This window comes from Helianthus annuus, chromosome 16 (assembly GCF_002127325.2).
Source record: "Helianthus annuus cultivar XRQ/B chromosome 16, HanXRQr2.0-SUNRISE, whole genome shotgun sequence".
NCBI lineage: Eukaryota > Viridiplantae > Streptophyta > Magnoliopsida > Asterales > Asteraceae > Helianthus > Helianthus annuus.
Window position 1 is genome coordinate 51,779,070 of NC_035448.2, and position 12,694 is coordinate 51,791,763.

At 41.3% G+C, this 12,694-nt stretch overlaps 1 protein-coding gene across 1 annotated transcript; it reads right to left on the reverse strand.

Moving 5' to 3' along the window:
* Positions 1-3,269: 3,269 nt before the first annotated feature.
* On the reverse strand, positions 3,270-5,650 carry LOC110944229. The gene is made up of 3 exons (XM_022185942.1): positions 5,083-5,650; positions 4,642-5,033; positions 3,270-3,452 (listed from the first exon to the last, which is right to left on the reverse strand). Exons 1-3 carry the CDS (start codon positions 5,648-5,650, stop codon positions 3,270-3,272), a joined length of 1,143 nt encoding a protein of 380 aa, XP_022041634.1.
* Between the last annotated feature and the right edge of the window lie 7,044 nt (positions 5,651-12,694).

Genomic DNA, 12,694 nt, shown 5'->3' on the forward strand with positions numbered 1-12,694 from the left:
GTGCAGTTCACAACGTTTTCCATGTGTCGAATCTGAAGAAGTGTCTGTCAGATGAGACGCACGTAGTTCCTCTGAAGGAACTCACGATCGACGAACAGTTGAAATTCGTCGAAGAACCTGTCGAGATCACGGACCGGGATGTTAAGGTCCTCAAGAGCACTAGAATACCTCTCGTTCGAGTTCGTTGGAACTCACGTCGCGGTCCAGAGTTCACCTGGGAGCGCGAAGATCGGATGAAACAAAAGTATCCCCAACTGTTTGAGAACAGTACAAACGCTACTGAGGCTGAAGCTACGGAATTTCGGGACGAAATTCCAGATCAACGGGGGGTGGATGTGACACCCCAGGAAAACCGGGAAAACCTTGCAACTTGACTAGCTTCCTCAGTGAGTGCCATCAAATTCGGGACGAAATTTCTTTCAACTTGGGGATGATGTGACAACTCGAAATTTAGAACCTTTCGTTGTAACTTACTTGTACGTTATGTGACTAGTTAAAATGATAACGTGAATCTTTTTATGTGATAAGTGCTTTGTTACGCGTGTATTGTATATATATATATGTGTGTACGTGTTATATGTGAACCGAGAACCCGACACGAAACAACGGACCCGACTCGAGACCAAGAGGTCTCGAGTGAATAGTGACCGAATAGGCCTTTGGGCCGAGAACCTTGTGGCCGGTTGGGCCATTGGGCCGTGAACCCCCACTCGAAACCCACTAAGGGTGCACACTCTTGGAACTTGACTATATATACCATACCTTAGTTAGTTTTTACCATTTGTTGAACATTACACCCACACACTCTCCTACTTTTCTCTCTAAGCCTTAAGCACACAAACCCACCTCCAAGACTCTCGGATCTAATCGGTTAGCACAAGAACTCTCGGGCTTGGAACTTCGGATCGACACACACACACACTTCATTAACCGGTTAGTGCTTTTAATGTTTATGGATTTATGTTAATCATGTTAAATGATAAAATGCATGAGATGATGTTTATTGTTAGTATTTCTTGATGATTATTGTTAGTTTATGTTATGTTTGTGTTTAAATGGATGCATGAATGAGATGAAGTTTTATGTATGTTAACAAGTTATAGTGTTGGAATGTGTTGCTAAAGAACTCATGACATCTTGTGTTAAATAGAGTTAAACTACTAGATCTTGATGATACATGAAATCGGATTTGCATTTCTCATGAAATCGGACATATATAAAAACCGAGTTGTGTGTTATGTTTAGTGTTTTGATGCTTGTTCATAGTTTTGTTTGAATAAAGGTTGAATACTTGATGAATATGTGTTTGAACATAGGAAGAACACTTTGAATGAATGTTGAGGATTGAAAACCCTTGTGATTTTGATCCATCTTTGACTAATGGCCTGATTTGGAAAAATGTTAGTGGATTTCTATTGGTTGTTTCCTGATTTGGGCCTGATTATATTGTACCATTAATCTGACTATCTGCATCAGCACCTGAACGTGGAAAATGACAGCTTACCGACTCGCAATCACCTGGTTGCGACTCGCAACCACAGCGTGATGACTCGAGACCACGCGGTTGCGACTCGCAACCATAACAGGACAAGCCGAGACCGCAGGTTACGAGTCCGGTTGCGACTCGAGACCTTAGCATGATGAACCGAGACTACGGTTGCGACACCGGTTGCGACTCGCAACCATCCATGATCAACACACAGCATGACTCGAGACCATGCTTGCGAGTCCGGTTGCGACTCGAGACCACACTTTTTGGGCCTTAGTTAATGGGCCAGACTGATGGGCTTCTGTGTTAACTGCTTTTACGTGTTTGGGCCTAAGTAGTTGGGCTGAACTTGTGAACCGTATGTGCTACGGTTGACTGTTAACTGTTACTGCTAAACGTGCTTGCCAAACGTGTTGAACATTTGTGCACTACTTGGTTCGAATCTGATTATACGTGATATCCGTGTTAGGACGTTATTGACTACTTGCGACTTGATTGACTTTCTGTGTTTGACTGCCGAGCAAACCAAGGTGAGTTCACACCCTTTACAAAGCATGGGATTCCCTGGGTTGGGAATGGGATTCAGGAACATGGGTTCCTCGTCTACCATTGGGTAGGACGTCAGTGGTTCAGGAATGTGATTCCTCGTCCGGATGGACGGATAAACGTACTAGACTAAAACTCTATCACGAAGTCCCTCCTTTTTGTATCGACTAATCGCCGGGCCAATGGCGAGCGGGTCATTAGTTAGATAGCGCTATTTAGGTCTGACAAGCCTCACACCGTGCCGCAGAGGACGGGCGTGAACTAATGGATCTGGGGCACGTCAATGATGATAGACATTGATGTTTTCAGGGCACATAAACATGACTACAGTCAGCAATCGATACGGTAACGAGTCTAGTATACACATGGGGTAGCCCCCACGGCCGAAATGCCTGATAACTATATGGGGTAGCCCCCACGGCCGAAATGCCTGATAACTATATGGGGTAGCCCCCACGGCCGGAGTGCCGGAGTAACTGGGAACGAACTGGTCACGTTTTTAAAACTATGGGGTAACCCCCACGGCTGGATGCCAGATAAAGTAAACTGTTTTCGAAACAACTAAAACGAACGCCCACCCGTGAACTCACTCAACTAGTTGTTGACTCGTTACTACATGCTTTGCAGGACCATAGGTACTTAGCTGGAGCTTGCATGGAGGAGGATCGTTGTGGGACATGGATTGCTACAAGGCCATGATAAACTTGAAACTTTTGGAACTTATGTTATAACTTTAAACTTATGCTTCCGCTTGCAACTTAAACTTATATGTTTTGAAACACCAATCGGGATGGTTAAACTTTTATAATTACTTATATGCTTGTTCAGTATGATTGGTGGCTGGGTCCTGGTCAGTCACGCCTCCAAGCGGTGGTACTCCGCAGGTGGGATTTTGGGGGTGTGACACTGTCCGATCAGGAGGAATAAGTAAGAACGAGGGTACTATGGTTCAACTGGTTGTCAAAACACCTCGATATAACGACAAACAAACCAAGACAGCCAAGCGTTAGACGAACAGGCCGACTAGGTCAGGATGCTGACTGATCGGACTGCTGTTCGAACGGACAGCCAGCCGATCGGATAGTCAGGCGATCGACCAGGCCAGCCGATTGGCTAGCACATGGTCCCACACTTGAACAAATCATCGAAGTCTAGTATTGAACGAACTGCTGTTCGATGGGACTGCTGCCCGATCGGATTACTCTTCGGATCATGAGATACTATACTTCAACACTTAATCGATTTTCAACATGTTCGGTGAACTAGGAGTACCACCCGATCGAACAGCCGTCCGATTGGATGACACCCTACTGAGAACTTGTTCGCTAAAGTACCTAACCGATTGGGTAGCCGACCGATCGAACGACCGTCCGATCGACCGACCTGAAGGGTAAAGATACTTCGATGTATTCAAATGCTACAACAAAAACTTCAAAAGTCAAACCATCATACACAAACGCATTCTTCTTAAAGGAAGAAACAATCCACTCGAGCAGTCATCCGATCGGCCTACCGACCGACCGGACAGCTGTCCGAACGGACAGTCAAACCGAACGATCAGCCGTTCGATCGGACTACCATCCGATCGACCAACTATTCGACCCATTTACACTTTGCATCATTTGACGCATAAAACGTTGCTTATCGTTATACTATCAAACTATTCAGGCTAACCCTACTCTCAAGTGCTCCCTTCAATCCATCAATCACTGTGAGTATACTCGAACCCTTTTTGCTTTAGCACTTTTGGGTGTTACATACGTTACTTATTCTAAATCACAATCGAACACACTACTCAATTACTTTAAACGCTAACCGTTACCGCATGTATTACGTGACTAAATGAATGCTTGTTGTTATGTTTACACGTGGAATGTTGTCTACCTGCCTTAACGACGATAGTACTATAGTTTGGACTCAGCACCCGTTCACACGGGGGTTGTTAAGGACAATTACTTGCATGGATTACGGTGGTAATCATGTATTGCAAACTGCCTCGAGCAGTCAACCCGCTGTCATTGGTATCGATAGATCCATGTCGATAATTAACATGCTTCTTTTTCCTCTGTGTACGTGCTGGTTATGCGTAAACTATTTCGAACTCTATATGCTATTATCAAACTTGTATGCTTACCTTTACATTTTGTGTATTGACTTTATTTTAACGTATGTGACAGGTGTTTAAGATGCTTATCTGCTAGGGAGGCGAAGCTAGAATAAAAGTCTAGAGCATAGTTGTCTGTAGATCTTGCTGCTTGAGTCTCTAGACATAGATAAACAATATTTATATTTAAATCTGAGTTGTCGGAACAGAATATTTGACTAGATTTTATCTGTAATAATTTGTTTGCTATTTGAGGTACGGTATGGGACGTATTATATAAATTGAATAATAATAATAATAATAATAATAATAATAATAATAATAATAATAATAATAATAATAATAATAATAATAATAATAATAATAATAATAATAATAATAATAATAATAATAATAATAATAATTGTTATGGAAACTTCTGGACAATCTGTTTCGCTCAGTGCCATGCCCCGATGATTCCGCCATCGGTTGGGGTGTGATAGCCCATAATCCTAGCCTTTACACTTCTGGTGGTATCAAATTCATTCCTCCTTCGGATCATGTCTACATCTGCCCTTCCATGCTCCCGCACATCTTTCCCTTTGCGATCCCCTCCTCCTTCCTTAATCTCTTTAATCAAATGGGCCAGTTTACCCGTTTTCACCGCGGCCTCTATTTCCCTCTTTAGGTACATGCAATCATCAGTTTTGTGACCAAATCCCTTGTGGAAGTCACAATACTCGTTCGGTTGTGCCTTTGCCCCGGGTTTTATGGGTGGCGATCTTGGGAAGGAGCTCTTTACCCTCTCAGTAGCCAGTATTTCACTTGGGGTTTTGGTGAGGGGGGGTGAAGCTATCATAGTAGGGGGATGGGCCTCTCCCTCGAGGCCTATATGGGGAATACAATGGCCTCGTCCTATCATGCAACATTCTATCAAAAGCTGGTTTTCTTGAATAAAGTGTACCTTTTTCAGGAGGTTTTGCAGTTGGATTGGCCCTTCGGGGTGGGGTGTCCATCTCTTTAGCTTTGTTGACTGTGTCCTTGCCCCTGACAAAGGCTCTGACTCTGTCCATGAGATTGTCAAACGAGTGCGGGAACTCCTCCCCCAGCTTCTCGCGTAGTTGTGCATGTTTTAACCTGTTGATGAAACTGCTGATCTTCATGACCTCCGGGACGTCCTTGATGTTCATACTTTCCTTGACAAACCTCTCCATGTACTGATCTATTTGCTCATTGTCCCTCTGCCTTATATGCAAGATTTCGTTTAGGTTCTTGACCACTTTTCTTTGCTGACCAAAGTTCCTCAGGAACTTTTCACTTAGCTCTTCATAGCTGTCAATCCCTCCGGGGGGAAGGCTGTCAAACCAGAGCCTGGCTCCCTCCGTCAGGGTCTGCACAAACATGTGGCACCAAACTGGCATGGGCCATCGTCCCAGCTGCCCAGCACCTCTGAAGGCATGGAGATGATCCTCAGGATCTCTAGTTCCATCATACCTGTCGAAGTTTGGAGGTAGTTTTGTCTTAGGGGGCATGGGCACTTCGGCAATTCTTCTAGTGAACTTTGAAATTTCAGCTAAGTCCCTAGGGAGGTAGGGTTGATCCAGACCATCGCCGCCTTGGTTTTCCTTTTCTTTTCCTTTTTCTTTTTGTTTCTTTCCTGTGATGAGATCCTCTCTCTCTCTTCTGATGACATCTGTCTAAGAGCCGTCATGAAAGTTTCAAGTGGGTCCTTTCCACTGCCTTTGTTTTGTGGATCCACCCCTTCCTGGTTGGAAGGTGTGTCGAAGGACAGTCTAGCCCTGAGGCTGTCAAGCTTTTCTTGTCTTTCTAAATCTTTGAGATGCTTTTTCAACGTTTCCCTGTGCATAGCGACGAAGTCTGGAGTAATGGCTTCCTCCCTTTCCAGAAATTCCACTTGGTTCTCCTTCTCTTCCTCATGGGTTATGTCTTCCATTGTGACCTTATCATGATCGTTTTGTACCGTCTGAATGGTACGCGAGCTGGGAGGAGTTGTCATGTTGCTCTTTGTAAAATGGGTTATCTTAACGTCGGGTTTTCGGAAGTGGGAACACCATTTAGACTGTGGTCCCATGGATGGCGCCAATGTCGAATACCCAAATCCCTGATGAGGTTCAATGGGTCTTCGCTGACGTCAAGATATCCCAGCCTTCGTAACTACAAAAAAGTAAACCGTTAGCCTCGTCACGGAGGACCCCGGGAGGGGGATCCGTGACCAAGCTCCGGCGTGAGAATAAGTAAACTTGCCGGAGGATTAGAGGAGTTTATTCCGATGAATATGATCACCGGAATGTTCCTCTATGGTGTGAATCTAATAAATGTGTGTGTGTGTGTGTTTAATGTAAGAGAATCCTGGTCGGAATAAATGAGAGGGCTTTTAATGTAATACCTCCAAGTTTGTCCTATGATCATCCTTTCTTCCCCTTATATAACCCCGAGACCTTATCTCCCTCCATGTGAGATATTTTAAGGAGATGATCCCACAGGTTCCGAGAGTCTTTGGGGGGCTCAGACACGTGTCTGACCCCCAACGGTAAGATGGCAGCCTCATTTAATGTTTCCGGCTAGGAAGTACATTTTCCAGCCAAAGATCCTTTTCTAAACAGGCATTAAATGTTGCCTGCGTCCTCTGATCCTAGTTTCCCGCCCATTTTATGTAAGGAAAACCTTAATGGGCAAGGTAAGCTGTTGTTGGGCTTATATCCTGTTGGGCCCACGCGATAGTAGCCCAAGACGGGTAAATGGGGCAACCCATAGGCCCGTCGTCAGGAGGCTCTATGGAAAGATCCAAGATGGCTTGGGTAAAATGGCAAAATGTCACTCGCCCTTTGAATGTGGGCGGTCTCGGGTTGGGGACTTTGCTAGATTTTAACTGAAGTCTTCATGTTAAGTGGGGTTGGCGGTTTCAAACTGAGCAAAACAGGTTGTGGATAAGGGTCGTTCATGGGTTACATTTTTCTCCTAGGCGCTGGGAATTTCTTCCAGCAAAATCGGGTCGAACAGGTGTGTGGAGTAACATCATAAAACTCGACTGCGTGTTCAGGCCTAGGAATTTATCTTTGGGCAACTTTATTAAAGTGGTTCGCGGTGACGGGTCTTCGTTTAGATTTTGGCTGGATGTTTGGGTTGGGGACTCTAGCCTTAAATCTTTGTTTCCTTCAATTTTGAGGCTCGATCGTCTCAAACTTTGTCACATCAATGATCGGTTGGACTTTTTGAATGGCATTCTACAGTTAACCAGGGACTGGACTGTACAGTCCTCTAGTCATTCGGAGCTCAACGAACTTCAAGCTTGTATCACAATTTTGTCTTCGGTTCAGCTTAGCTCTCAGCCTGATACTTGGATTTGGGCGCCTAGTTCTGATGGTCGGTTCTCTGTTAAATCTATGCGTTGTCTTCTCAGTTCTGCTTCTTCATCTTCAAGTGTCGAGGTGGGTCTTTGGAATAACTGGCTTCCTAAAAAAGTGAACGTTTTTTGTTGGCGTCTTCATCTTAATCGGTTCCCAACGAAGACCGCCTTGGCCAGAAAAGGCATAGGGGTGAACTCGACTTTTTGCCCTCTTTGCAACAAGGCGGAGGAAACTCTTGACCATTTAATGATCTCCTGTTACGTGGTCGTGGTTCTTTGGCAGCGGATCTCGTCGTGGTGCCGTATCCCTCAGGTTTTTGCCTTTTCTCTTCAAGATATCCTGGAAGCACATCGTTTCGTCAGTGGATCCGAGTTAAAAAAAAAAACAAGCGATAAATGTTGTGTTCGTTTTGGCATGCTGGCTCATTTGGAGATACAGAAACGAAGCTATTTTTCGGTCTAAAAGGATAGTTATTGGGAGCATTTTGGATAACTTGTAGACATTTGGATTCCTTTGGATCAAACATCGCACAAAATCGGTTACATTAGAATGTGATAGCTGGCTAAATTTTAGCTTCTGTATGCAATTTTTTGCTTGTTTGTTTCTTGTTTGGCCTGGTTTCTTGTTAATATAAGGTTGCCTTTCAAAAAAAACACCTTTTAACTTTTCAAAAAGTCAATAAGCTAATAAGTCACTAAATTAAGCAATTCCAAAGTAAACACCCCCTTAACTCACATTTCTGGATGGAGTTAATGGGTTTATATAAAAATGATTAAAAAAATTACAACTGTTAGGGGGCACGGGGCGCTCCGTGATGGCACCTCCATCACTCGTGGAATGCAAGGGAACACCGCCGCCACCCCTTTTTATCACTCGTCAATTTTAAAACGCGTTGAGATTTTCATGCGTGAAGAACATGCAATTTAGTTTTGTTTTTTTTTTTTTTTTTTTTTGTTAATGATTTTGATAGTGTATGGTGAGTGATGGGCATTTCCACTAAAAACCATCACTAGTGATGGAATAAAGCTCGATGACATGACGGAAATTGATTGGATGTTGTGAGTGATGAGTGAGTGGTGAGTGATGGACGCCCCTACCCCTTTGTGAACACATAAGAGGGAAAAAAATGCCAAAACCCCATAGACTGAAATCAAAGATTCCACAGCCTAAGAACACCTTCTTTACCACAACTTCTACCACACGATGATATAATAAATCACCAATGTTACCAACGCCCTCAAAATCACCGGAAAAGCCAGCTCCATCTTCGCCACCAACTCTCCGGCCACCAACCAAAAAACCTCCACCACAATACTAAACAATACATAGACATTCTTAATTATGCTCCTCGATACTTTCATCAACTCTTCAAAAGCCTTGGTCATCTTCTGTAACAACTCTTCGACCGCCGCCATGACCTCGTTCACAAGCTTACTTATCGCCTCCAAAATCACCGGAATATACTCCCGAATGTAGTCGATCACAGCCACCAATTGTTTAATCAAATCATCAATAGCCAACTTTATCATTTCTTTCAACTCTTCTACTGCCTCCATGACTTCATCCACAAACCTAGAAACATTATCTACCATATTATTGTAGATTAACTCAACATGTTTCTTTATCTCCTCCAAAATCTCCGGAACATACTTCCGAAGGTAGTCGAGAAAATCTATCAATCTCTTCCATTGTTTCATCAACTGATCAAAAGCCGACGTCAACTTCTGCTTCAACTCTTTGGCGATTGTCATGATGGCGCCAACCAACAAAGAAACCGCGTCTATCACAAGGTTAAGGAAGAAACGAACGGCCTTCAACAGAATCTTCCATAAACAGACCAATAGTTCCATCAACTCCGACGTTATTTTCTTAAACAACCATCTGCCTGCCACATTAGTGATGGCGGATGACCTACAAACGATCTCTACTAAAAGATTAAAGAATAAACCAACAGTCATATGTATGCCTTTTAAAATCAACTTCACAACGAAAACCGAAAGATCCTCAAGAAAACATCTAATGAGACAGCCAATTCGCTTGATTGCAAAGTATAGTGCCGCCCCAGGGATTTTTAATGCTTTGAGTATTACTGAAGTGAGGCAGGTGGTGACACAGAATAGCAAAGTATGAAGGAGGTTTGATAACGCGGTTATGGTACAGCAGATGATTTTGCCAATCGTCATTGATCAGCAGGGGCGGATCTATGTGTATGCTAGAGGGTGCATTACCCTTTAACTTTCTCGGCTAAGTGTAAATTACCCCTAAATGTACATGAATGTACAGTAAAAAAAAAATGGGATACCCCTGAATTTTAAGATCCGCGCAAGTGATATTGATGAATGGTTGAAGAATAGAAAGAGGCAAAGTACAAATGACATCCATCATGCATGGATACATATATTATATGACGATGACAAATAAATATATACCAGTTGCATAGATTTGACAATTATTCTTTTACCAATTCATCATCGTGCTAGGCATATAGATAAACAGGTTGACTTTCACTTGAAAATGAATTGAAAAAAAAAATTATTAGTTACAGTATCATCTGTTATGACCAAGCCCATAGAGGATAAGAATAGCCGGAACCAGAAGTTATACCGGTCCTTTGACCCCTTGTAGGACCAATTTTTGTTAACCTATCGAAATGGAGAAGCTATTTTTAGGGAGGTTGTAAGAATTGTTAGGTACTAGTGGGCCGGTGGGAAACAGTCTAGTGCTTAATCGGGATTAATAGGTATTAATCAGATTGGGATTTTATATGTTATTTTCAGTTTTTTATAAATACACACATTTTTATATGTATTTTTTAAGTATACATGTTTTAACACCTTCGTCAACCCATATTTTCAAGCATATAGGATTAGCTGCCTGAATCAACAAGTTCTGATAAAAAAAATCTGGCCGGAATCGCTAGAATGTCACCGATTGTTGGTCAATTAGAACTGGATTTGACCATTGTTACCGCCTATTGATTAATTGACCGATTAGATAAAAATTACTCGGTGAACCTGGGACTAGCGATTAATCGAATACTAGTCGGAGACTAGTCTGGATTTTCACAACCATGTTTTTGGTATGAACTCTAGCTCCTTAAGGTGATTAAAAGTGCATTGCTAGCCAAACCTAGCTACTTAGATCTTAGTGGACCGTGTGGTTTTGTTCTCTGTGTCCCTAAATCTTGCTTCAAGTCGTTAGAAGGCGATCGCGGCCAAGAGGATCAACCAACCTTCGACACTAAAGTCAACATATTTGTTGTGGATTATCAAAATTACTGTACATATGATCTTTAGGATAATTTTGATCTTGTAGGGTACTTTTATAGAGAATCATTATTTAAAGCGATGAGAAATGTTAATCAAAAGCATGCATACGGAGAAAATATCCCTCTGATCAAATCATAGTTGAAAAACTACTCGTTGGATCATGTGGTTCTAATAGTATGAGGAATCCAAAGATCTCATCACTCGTGAGATCAGCTTATGGGTTCACTACGAGCTCAATTTATAAATGATGCTTTAGTGTAAAATAAAACATTACATTTTCTTATAATTTTGCAAAAATGTATATATATTTTTGAGCTTGCTAAAGTAAATGCCTCTAAATATTGTACCATATTTTAAAACGTAGAAGCAGTTTGATTTACCTCACCTTAAGGAAAGACCATTTTATTTCTGGTGACCTTCCTCTTGTAGAATTTTGTCAATGTAGCTAATGTTTTAATGTCAATGGAAATTTCATTCAAGTAGCCACCATAGCAAAAACACTAAGCAAGCAAACTACTTTTGATTGTTATGTAAAAAAATTTAAAAAAAAATTAGAACTCCAACAGACTCGATACACTATATATTCACAAAAAAAATTGATTGTTTTTTCTCTATTTATGATTTACATGCAAACAGAATATGTCATGAATTCAACTTTTAAGTTTGTTTATTAAGCAGTAGCAGCTCGGAAGTAAATCAAGGATTTTGAGCCTACACTACGCTTTCTTAAGTAGCCTAATGGAGAGTTAAATAAAGCAATAGAGAGAGAGTGTGTGTGCGTGTGCGTGTTTAGATGTAAAACGTAACGAAACTAGTATATATGTCTAATCCGATGAACCTTCACCATCCTAACATACTTTGCCTAGTTGGTCTAATCTATTGCAAGAGCAATTAACCTAATCTAGACTGCTAAACTCATTCTTTGCATCAAATCAAACCCGTATACTCTATTTTTGGAGCATGCTATAACTTGTTCTTGCTACTGCTTTTTTCACTAACCGCACTGTTTTTTTAAATACACTACATAATTGCTATTAACTTGCTCCTTTTTTGGCTAAGATATGAGTTGTTGGTAGCCATCTTGTCAATGAAGTTGCTATGATTCAGTGTGATTGTAAAGCAACATGGTTTCAAGTGTCAAAAACTTATACAGAGTAAAGACATTATTTGCTTTCTACAGAGATCTAAAACGGCAAATAGACAGGTCGAGAGAGTGTGGAAAAAGGACCCTGATATTTAACATCCCTTACAAGTCTCCAAATGAGTGAGTAATCCAGCTATGAGCAAACAGAGTTGAAAAGAAAGCTCAAACAACATAGCATCTCGGTTTTAACTTGTGGGTTAGGTCTATCTGTGGCTCGAAATCACTGCACTGACTCAGGTTCACCTCGTGACAGTCCCAAACATATGTCTCACTTACTGAATATAATATTTTATTTTGTTATCCTTAGATTTAATATCTAAAAATCTAAAAAAATAAAGAATATAACAAAATGATAACTAAATGAATTCAACAAAAAAGGTTGAAAATGAGAAGGTCAAAGAACAAAAAAATGACCGAACTAACTTGAAATCTGATAAAACCTCAATCTATTATAGAGCTTACAACGAATTCACAAAAGGATTTAATCAAAACTATTCCTGCATTCAGAAACAAAATGCTACACAGTATCATAAACAATACCACTGCATTCACAGGACACAGCTTGTAGCAACCAATACATACTCTAAAAAGTATTAATGCTAAGTAGCATCTCTATAGTTGAGTGTTATTCAATGCAACACACCTACTTGCTCACATTTCCAGCACCACATGCACACTCACAAGTGTTACTTAATCAGTTAATCTCAAATAACACAAACAAGACAGAAACAGCATAAAACTGATAAATAAAATGTAAAAACATAACATCTCAACAAAAAAGCAATAGCATAGCAA

Excerpts from the sequence above, each read along its gene's own strand:
- LOC110944229 (XM_022185942.1), bottom strand. The coding sequence starts at position 5,650 with ATGCCCCCTAAGACAAAACTACCTCCAAACTTCGACAGGTATGATGGA. Across the intron at positions 5,034-5,082 it reads TGCAAAACCTCCTGAAAAAG|GACGAGGCCATTGTATTCCC; the intron begins GTACACTTTATT and ends GTTGCATGATAG. Across the intron at positions 3,453-4,641 it reads AATTTGATACCACCAGAAGT|CATTTGAATACATCGAAGTA; the intron begins GTAAAGGCTAGG and ends TTTTTGTTGTAG.